Raw genomic sequence first — 10445 nt, forward strand, 5'->3', positions numbered from 1 at the left:
GTAACAAACAACAGTTTCTAGATCATCTTTCGAAGCTGAGTATCGTGCTCTTGCTTCTACGACGTGTGAAATTCAGTGGTTGCATTACTTACTTTAGGATCTTCATGTTCTTCATTCACATCCTGCCTTGCTTTTCTGTGACAACAAATCGGCACTTCAGATTGCTGTCAATCCCACATTTCATGAGCGTACCAAGCACATAGAAATAGATTGCCATGTTGTAAGACAAAAGGTTCAATCGGGTCTCATTCATTTCATGCCCTGTTCTTCCTCTGATCAGTTAGCTGATTTACTCACTAAGGCTCTTTCTCTTGCACCATTTCGAGCTAATTTGTCCAAGCTGGGAATGTTAAGTATCCATTCTCCAGCTTGCGGGGGGATATTGTAGCATGTTGAAACTAAAGCATCAATGAATGAAGCTGAAGCATCAATGAATAAATTGTAAATTAGTTAGTCTGTTACTAAATTAGTTAGCAGTTTGTTACTGTAATTAGTTAATCTGTTTAGTTTGTTAATAACAGTTAGAAGTTAGTTAATCCAGCTCAGCTAAGTTAGAGTTGGTTACTAACAAACATGTTGTATATAAGAAACCAACCACTGCAACTTTCCAGTATCAAATTCTGTAATCTTTGATTCTTGAGTAAGAAGTATTTTCATTTCAGAATCAATTTTATCACAAATCATCAGGATAAGAGATGAAGAATGCCAATGTACACATTTCTTTTATAATTAATATATAATAAATAAAATAACAATATATTGAATTCCAAAGTACAAGAGCAACAGTTTTTGACTCGTTAACTTACAATATTCATATTTTCCAACATCATCTTAAGTTTTTTATTTTTTTTTGTTAACAACCCATATTCCGAACAATAATATGTTCACAAATATGTCATACAATAATTTTAGCAACACGTTAAATATATCCAACTCCTTTTGTGAGATAGTTGAATTTTTGGGTTTGCAACCATGCTTTTTCCTCGGTTTTGATTGACAAGGTATATCTACGACCTTTTCAGCAAATTTTGAAACATTTGAACTCAAAAACATATCCTTCCATTTCTCCACATATCCAGAATATGATTCAACATGTTTCTAATGCTACAATAAAATCAAATATTTGTAAGTTATTTATCAAAAAATATAAAAAAATTTATTAGAATAAAATACTTCTATAATATAAACAAACACATATATGTTATGCAAAAGAACAAATATTTAAATCACCTTCCAAACAACACTAATTAAAAAACATGAATCCTGAATAAAAACAATTCAATAAATCAGACAAATTTAAAAGCCATAACAAACATACCACTTCAAGTTCACCAAGCAAATTGTCTAGCTTTAAAGCAAGTTTAGGGTTCTCCTGAGTTAAAATTTCAATCTGTTTAACAAAACAACACCAACAAAAAAAAAAAAAAAAAAAAAAATTCAATACAATAATTAAAATCAATATAAAAAACAATACTTATACAACTATGTTAATAATACCTCTTTCTGCGAACTAAAATATAAACCTCTGTATTTGAATTGATAGGTACAAGAATTATCATGAGAAGTAAACTTGCTTTGTTTACTTTCTATTAGTTCGATCAAGTAATCAATTTTCTATTCCAGAGTTTCGTTTTTCCTATTGGATTGAGAGCTCTCCGTAATCACATATCCTAGTCGTTGATCTTCTTCTTCACTTTCACTATAAACAACAGAATCAATCAAGCACTGAATATCTTCATTTTGCTTTTCAAGATCTGTTTCTTGAAAACGAACAGAGCGTCTAACATTAACATTAACAGAGCGCTTTCTTTTCTTCAACGCTTGATTTGACGTTGGCATGCTATCAATAATACCAGGACAAAAACAAAAGCCAAATATATTCACAATCAAATTTGAAAAAAAAAAAAAACACTTACAAAAAAAAAAATAATAAAGAAATAAAGAAATTTAAAAAAAAAAAAAAAATACCTATACTCTCACTTCATAGAAAAAAACATAAAATAAAATCAATCTTACAAAACTATAAAAGCCCAAACACATACTTAATCATCAATCTCATTATCTGATGCATATCAAACAGAGCTTCACAATATAATATGAACAACAGTATAATAACTCAAACAATAAAAAATAAAAACCGATTAAAGCTTCACTTTCTTCAACCCTATATTCCAGGTTTCCATGTTACAATCAAATTTCAAAAATCAATCTTGCAAAACAATAAAAGCCCAAACACATACCTAATCCTCACCAGGGGCGGATCCAGCCCATTATGGCCCACCCTCAATTTTTTTTTAAATATTAATATATATAATTTTTTGATTTTGGCCCACTATAACAAAAATATTAATGGATAAAAATATTCATATGTAATTATTTTTTATTTTAGCCTACCCTAAACAAATTTTCTGGATCCGCCACTGATCCTCACTGTCATTATCTGACGTATATCAAACAAAGCTACACAATATAATATAAACTACATATAAACAAATCAAACAATAAAAAATCAAAAACAAAGGCTTGCAAACAAAAAAAGAAAAGTGGACGAAATAAATATTACTTACATTCTTACAAAATATTGTTTAGATACTGCAGAAACTTTAAACAAACCAAAAGCAATAGTTGAAGAAACTGGAAACCGCGAGGTAGAGACTATGACTGTGTACTGAAAAAATACCCTTATTAAATAGTAAACAAATTTGAAATAAAACCCAACCAAACAATTCATACAGCAGTAACCAATTTGAAATAAAACCCAGCCCAACAACTGATAGAGCATTAACTATCCGGTCCAAAAAAATAAGAAGTTAATATTAATCCCAAAGTGTCCAACTCAAGAAACACTATAATTAATATCAACATTTTGAATTAAATATATTTGACAATATATATCCACTATAATTAATTTGAGCAAATTGGATTAAATAATATATGTAAATGTGTAATAATGAAAAAAATTACTATTATTAATTCTTTTATCCAGATTCCAGTATATCAAAATATACATGCAATAAAATATTGCTTTTTCACATAAAATTAATATGCAATTAAAATAAAATATTATTCATTAATGGAATATTAAATTCTTTTATACAGAGCATCGAAAAAAACCTGCAATAAAATATTATTTTTTTCACATAAAATTAATATGCAATTAATATTAAATATTATTCATTAATGGAACATTAAATACTTTCAAAACGAAATTCATAACTAAATAAACAAGATCCAAAAGATGAATAATATGTCCAAATCCAATTTCAAAAGCAACCCGCTTTAAACTAGTAGTGTATATAAACGAGGGATAGCAAAAAATTAGCATAATTTGTCAAAACCCTCATCCATGATATATGCATTTATATATCTTCGGAAATGGTAAGATCTTTGTCAATTGCTTGTATTGTATTCTCATGGACTCGTGAATGAAATGTCATCTCACAGTTGCTGATAGAAAGAAGGATGGAGACTCGTCTTAATTAAACAAATCATCCTCAATAATGATATTTAGTTCAATACTATTGATTAGGATAGAACCTCCATAAACAATTTCTTCTCTTCAATCAGTAGTTCCCCTTCTCCCCTCCAAGGACCAACAGTTTGAACACGGTGGAAAACGATCTCTTCATACAAGGAGAAGGCTGGGAACCCAGTTCCCGCCACTGTTAGGCTTGTGAAACAACTTGGTGACATATATACTCTTTAGGAAAGAACCTCAAGCGTATACAAATGGCTAACTATGTCAAAAACAAGATAGCCAGCAAGTCATTACCATTAGATTCGAGTGGTATATACTTGGTTCTGACTGCTAAAGATGTGAGTGCATGTAGAGCGATTTTGCATGGCGGCGTGTGGTTTTCATGATAGCATCATGGTGCCTGCAAAGGGTATAATAGTTTATGCACATGTAGAAGACCCCTCGGTGCAGTGTCCTGGTCTTTGTGCATGGGCTTATGCTGGCAGGCCCTTGTGGCACCTAATGGTGTTGGGGCCGATGGGATGATTATAACATCGCCACTATTCTTGCAGGAGCTGCTACTAATCCTTTCAAGACAGGTTAATTTCAAGGAGATGCATTGGCACCTCGGGAGGCTGTTACAGCATGTCCAGGGATATTTGGTGGTGGAGCTTATCCAGGGTATCCCGGAAACCTGAAAGTGGATAAAATGAGTAAAGCACGTTTTAACGCTTATGGTCAAACAATTGGCAGCAAATTTATATGGGATCCAGTCAGCTTCAACTGTAAAGTTATTGCTTGAATTTTAAAATCCGCGGTACAACGCTGTAGTGTACCCCGAAACCGAAAGTTTACATATACATAAGCAGCTTCTCCTCATTAAAAATTGCAAAACTTAATAACCGCGTGCTGTATTAGTATCATTTTTCTTCTCGACAAAATATATAAATAGTGCATTGATGCAACACATTAAAGTCAAGAAAGTAATAAAAAAAGATCTTGTATTTGAGTGATTGTCGTTGGCTAAAGCTATCTCACTTGGGTAATCTTAATTTAATTCAAGCAGAATCTGGTATACAAAATTACAAACTAACAATACATTAGCATAAAAATAGGATATACAAAATGCCATTAATAATGTCATCAATTGCTCGACAGAACTTGTAAATTGCTTTCATCATATTATAATCAAAATTAGTCGGATTAATTCTCTTGTATGTAACTTTCTTTAGTACACCTCAACGGCTCAACACAAAGTGAGGGTGGCTTTCCCCTTATTTGCCAACTATTTCCTACATTGTCACGAAGTAAATATCAAAAATAGACACGAGGCTATTGGAAAGCCAAAGGAACATTGTTTTTAATTAATAAAAATGAAATCATCGTTGGATTTCTAACAATTGACTCGATTAGAAGGGAGGCAAATGGTGCAAAAATAGAACATCTTCAAAACCGATGTTAAAGCCAGAACCAAAATTCTCACGAGCTTGTCAGTCAGTCAGATGGGCCAATCATTTTCTCGGGCACCACAAGATTATCAAATTCTTCACACGTGAGTACTCCAAGTTTCAAGGCAGCATCCTGCAAAATTTGATTTGTTTTATTTCGATAGTTTAAAATAAGGATTGGTGCACATTACAGGAGTCTACAAAAATAAAAATGAAAACGCTCAAAGACACAAAAACAAGATGATTATCACCTTCAGTGTAGTTCCCTCCTTGTGGGCCTTCTTGGCAACTGCAGCAGCATTGTCATAACCAATTTTCTGGAGAGAATTAACAAAAATAAGTAACTTATAATTCAAAGTAAAGGAAACCGGAGAGAATGAAGATATGAAAACAGGTTTAACAACTTACAGGATTCAAGGATGTGACGAGCATCAATGACTGCATAAGAAAATTTGATCAGGGATCTATAATATGGCATAACAAAGTTTATAGATGCTGAATGTGGATTTAACTGACTGACCTCATGAAGTAATTTTGCTATCCTTTCCCTATTAGCTTGAATTCCTCTTACACAGTTCTTCTCAAAGGAAGCAGATGCGTCGCCCAGCAATCTCACTGACTGTTAGGAACAAACCAAAAATGTTAGTTCGGTGAAGAAGTACATGCCTTCTAAAATATGGAAGACCCACACAACATCATAATATCAGATGTTCTTGTACATTCCAATTGGCACCCTCCTACCATAAGATTTTAACATTACATTGCACACATCTGAGGATGCCAGTTGAGAAGGAAGTCACAACATATCATAACTTCCCACAATTTTCAAACAGAATATTTAAGTGGATTTGTCACTAAAATTTGATTTAGTTCAAATTCCTGAATTTCTATGAAATTTTGTCAACAAACAAGTTAGATTTTTTTTTTTTTATCAGTTTATGTAATTTTCTTCAAATTCTACAAATCTTATAAACAAATTTTCTCCATTTCATTTTTTGAAAGAATATTAGCAATACAACAACAAAAGAACATACATGTAGGAGACCACTAGCAATCATTGGCTTGAATACATTTAGCTCAAAGTGGCCATTCGATCCACCCACTGTGATGCCCACATGGTTCCCCATAACCTGCAAGATGAGAAAAAGATATTGACTGATAGTAAATAAAGGTTCAAAAAGGATACCTATTGTATCATATCAATTAAAGACTATTCCATACATAATCTCATGACTAGATGGTAGAGTAAGAAATTTAAATATTGATATTCAAGTATGTAAGTAACTGCCAGAAACCATACATTACAGTTGATCATATCATTTAAATGAATCAAAATCAGATGCAGACAGTTTACCTGAGCGCAGACCATTGTGAGTGCTTCACATTGAGTCGGATTGACTTTTCCCTGAAACAAAAGTTTAGTCCAATCAAATTTTGATAGAATAAGCTACTGCACATGAAAAAAATTTGGTCACAAAAAAGTTGTATGGAGAATGAGGATTTACAGGCATGATACTGCTGCCTGGCTCATTTTCAAGAAGAATGAGTTCACCAAGGCCGCAACGGGGACCACTGAAACCAGTTAGAAAACCATTAAAATCAAGCAAATAAACCGACAAAAAAATTTCCAAATGCTACACAAACCTTCCTAATAAGCGTATGTCATTGGCGATTTTCATTAGAGAAGTAGCAATTGTGTTGAGGGCTCCACTGGTTTCAACAAAAGCATCGTGTGCAGCCTAGACGTTTTGACATATTTAAGAATGTGAAACTGCTTTGGTAGATATACTATATATGGCAAGAAATAAGCTAACAATTCAACCCGAAAAGAAAGAGAAGAAAAAGCATAGTTAAAGGAATTACAAACTTACCAAAGCTTCAAACTTGTTTTCTGCTGTGACAAAAGGCAAGTCTGTTTCCTCAGCTACTGCTGCAGCAATCTTTACATCAAACCTATAACAATATTTAAAAGATTGAGCAATGCTGAAGTAAGCAATAAGCAAACAACAGCAACACAAGAAATTGACAAGGGCAACAGTCAGTTGAGGTCATGAACTTTTCATGTAGACCAGACTACATTACATCTACCTGAAGCAGGCCTCTATCTGACCATGCTCCCTGACTCTACTCAGAAATCAGCACTACAATTGTTCATGCAGCAATTAATTGATGCTTATTAAGTTTTCCAGGAGGCATGTGACATCAATCTTATCCAGACAATACCCTCAAACTTATAACAATAAATTTGTTCACAGATATAAATGAAGGAACATATCTTGTCTAATCACAACACAAACATTCAAAGAAGCAATCCATACCCTTTCTTTGTGTTCAATCCAGTTCCGACAGCAGTGCCACCCTGTGCAAGCTGCTCATATGAAATCTCAACTCTGTCAGAACTTGAAAGTAGAAGGGGTGGCAGGAGTTCAAGAGAGAGGATGCTTTTATTAAAAGATATTTTGCCTACCTGATACATGCGAGGCAGAGTGCACATGACTCGGTCAATGCCATACTTCACCTGAATACAAGTCAGAAACAAATCATAGTTTAGCTCCTGCAATAATGTCAAGCTTGTCCTATACTCATTTCAATCAAGATAAATGAACCTCATTAGTAAATCAAAACAAGTGCAGCGGGAAGAATGAATACTTGTGTAGTATAGCCACTAAATTCTTGCCCAAGAGTCAAAGGTGTTGCATCTTGAGTGTGAGTGCGCCCAATTTTGACAATATCCTTAAATTCAACGGACTGATAAATTACCAAAAAAAAAAAAAAAATTAATTAATAATTAGCAACAGCAGTACTACTATATATGTAAAGGCATGGACATGTGATCCAAACACCAAATACAATGTAGAAGTTATGACATGAAACATTAAAGCATGACATATGAACAAACAAGCAAAACACAACACACAGAGCTGCCACGTGGACAAACTGAAGAATCACAAGGCTTCTCAAAGCAAACACTTGATGATAGAGGCAATGGGAATCAAAAGTGAGTTGCTGTAAATAAATCAAAGAAATGCGTGCCAAAGAAGGCTCAGACCTGCATAAACCAAAGTTGTTATTGAACAACTAACTTAAGATATTACAAAAGTAAAAGTAGATCAGCAAGCATATAACAGAACCAAGACAGAATCCATCCTTCACATAGCACCCAGACGGTTTAAGACCTCCTAAACTTGCCAAGCTCGATAAGCATATTACATCTAAATGCAACAAGGACATGCAGGTCGCATGCAATACATGTATCTCAAAAAGCTTGATTTACATGTGCAACATAGCATAAAGGGGCTTCAAATAAGACAGTTAATATACATACATGACATATTGCAACAGCAAAAATGGAATTAAGCCATCATGCAACTGTTTGCTCTTAAAAGATGGAAGAAAAAACCAAACCTTTGAATGCAGTGAATTATGCAAGGTACTCAAATTTGGAATTAGTCTTGAATTTATTTCCATTGCCGCTGCAATATGCATTACCTGAGAAAAAAAAGCTTCCAAAAAACTAATTAAAAGAACCATAAGCAACCAGTTTTTTCAACAAAGAAAATGGGCATAACAAGAGAACAATTCAAGCAAATGGCTAGCTAGGAATTACAGCAGTTGCCAAGTCAAATAGAAGAAATGAATGAATGCAATGTAAATTGCTGGAAGTTGAAATGTAACTTACAGTTGGGAATGTGTCATTAGAAGACTGAGATCTGTTAACATGGTCATTTGGGTGCACAAACTTTTCACCACGCTTATGCCCAAGGATTTCAGCTGCTCTATTAGCAATAACCTGGAAGAAAATTCAGACTTTTATCACAATCAAACAGTAGAAGTCATACACTTTATCTCTCAATATTTCAGTAAGCAATAGAAAGCATAATCATTAAAAAAAAATAGTGAAGTATATACGGTCACCACCATTAGTTGGCACACAAGCTTTCAAGAGGACAATTTCAATTAGGACTCTCACAAGTTGCTTCAAACATTTGAATCATGAAAGAGTGAGTCAACATTTATGAAATACAGAAACAGATGCTACAGTACACAAACGAAAGCAAGACTCCAAAACCAAATAAAGAACATGTGAGCCCACAAAACAGGAACTGACCTCATTGGCATTCATGTTACTTTGAGTGCCACTGCCAGTTTGCCATACGACAAGTGGAAAATGATCAGCTAACTTCCCCTCAGCTACTTCTTGTGCGGCTTGCATGATTGCTTTTCCTATCGCCGGATCAAGACCATACTCCATATTTACCTGCAACATAATACATAATGTACTTATTACCGAGGCCAAGAATAACAACTCAACAAATTCTCTTACAGAAATAAACATAAAAGATAATTATAATACATCAAAATTAAACTGTCCACCATCTAACCCAAGTTTCAAGTCTGTTACATCACCCGTAAATATTAAATAAACCCAAATCTTTTTTATTAAAACCAAATATATATGTATAAGTAACTAAAATATCCTACCTTGGCAGCACATTTCTTGAGGATGCCAAAGGCACGAACAATAGGTTCGGGCATTCGCTCACGCGGGCCGCCGATATCAAAATTCTGCAATGACCTTTCAGTTTGTGCCCCCCAAAGCCTGAAACATAAAACACGAAACAATCAATATATTTTTATTGCAAAATACAAAAAGCTTTGCTTTCCAGAACTGAAAAGTATGCCAAATAAGTTATAAAGAAAAGACATAAAGGATAATAATAGCTTTAGAACAAAAAGACGAACTTATCGGAGGGAACTAAGATAGGGCCAAAAGTGTCCCTTTCTTCCCTAAACGCGGTCGAATAAGATCTCCAACAACTGCCATAACGCAACGCCCCTACCAATTGCGAAGTCGTTAATCCGCCACCAGAGACTCGCCGCGATATAATATAAAGTGCCATATCTTGCTCTACTTAGTACTGCCCAAACCAGAATACCACAATTCAGAACCGTAACGCACAACACGTAATAAAGTACACAATGACGCAGACAAAGAGAGAGATCAAACCGNTACGGGTGGATTAGATTCAATTTAATCATTTAATTGTGATTAAAAGTTATAAAGCTCATATTTAAGTAATTTTGTTTTGGACAAAATTTATCATGCTACATCAATAGTAGTACTAGGGGATTAACTACCGATAGACTAGGTTCAATTTGATCATGCAGTCGTGATTAGAAGTTATAAAGCTCGGATTTAGTAATTTTGTTTTGGCCGAACGACTTATGCATACCCAAGGTTTGTTGAAATGATAAGTTGATACCCAAAAGGTTTTGAAACGACAAATGGATACCTTCCGTCATGTTCTGTTAGTGATTTTGGTTAGATAATAGTGAAAAGACTAAAATACCACCCCAATATATAAAATTTTTATAAAATAACAAAAACACCCCCGCCACCCCCGCAGTGCCAGATTCCGGCCACCACCGCCGGAATCTGGCCGGAAAATTGCGTTACGACACAGACCCATCGGATCTGTGTCGTAACGCTTAGATCTTTCATTTTCCGACAAGATCCGTGGCTGATCTGGCCGGAAAAG

At 34.2% G+C, this 10445-nt stretch overlaps 1 protein-coding gene across 1 annotated transcript; it reads right to left on the reverse strand.

Moving 5' to 3' along the window:
- Positions 1-4639: 4639 nt before the first annotated feature.
- Positions 4640-9907, reverse strand: LOC116146706 (fumarate hydratase 1, mitochondrial-like). The gene is made up of 17 exons (XM_031432126.1): positions 9649-9907; positions 9388-9505; positions 9014-9163; positions 8585-8695; positions 8311-8394; positions 7555-7653; positions 7373-7423; positions 7224-7273; positions 6777-6858; positions 6550-6644; positions 6411-6477; positions 6260-6310; positions 5940-6035; positions 5426-5524; positions 5314-5343; positions 5157-5222; positions 4640-5038 (listed from the first exon to the last, which is right to left on the reverse strand). The coding sequence occupies exons 1-17, from the start codon at positions 9804-9806 to the stop codon at positions 4952-4954; spliced, it is 1494 nt and encodes a 497-aa protein (XP_031287986.1). The 5' UTR covers positions 9807-9907; the 3' UTR covers positions 4640-4951.
- Positions 9908-10445: the final 538 nt, after the last annotated feature.

The sequence above is a fragment of the Pistacia vera genome, unplaced genomic scaffold (assembly GCF_008641045.1).
Source record: "Pistacia vera cultivar Batoury unplaced genomic scaffold, PisVer_v2 Contig482, whole genome shotgun sequence".
Lineage (NCBI taxonomy): Eukaryota > Viridiplantae > Streptophyta > Magnoliopsida > Sapindales > Anacardiaceae > Pistacia > Pistacia vera.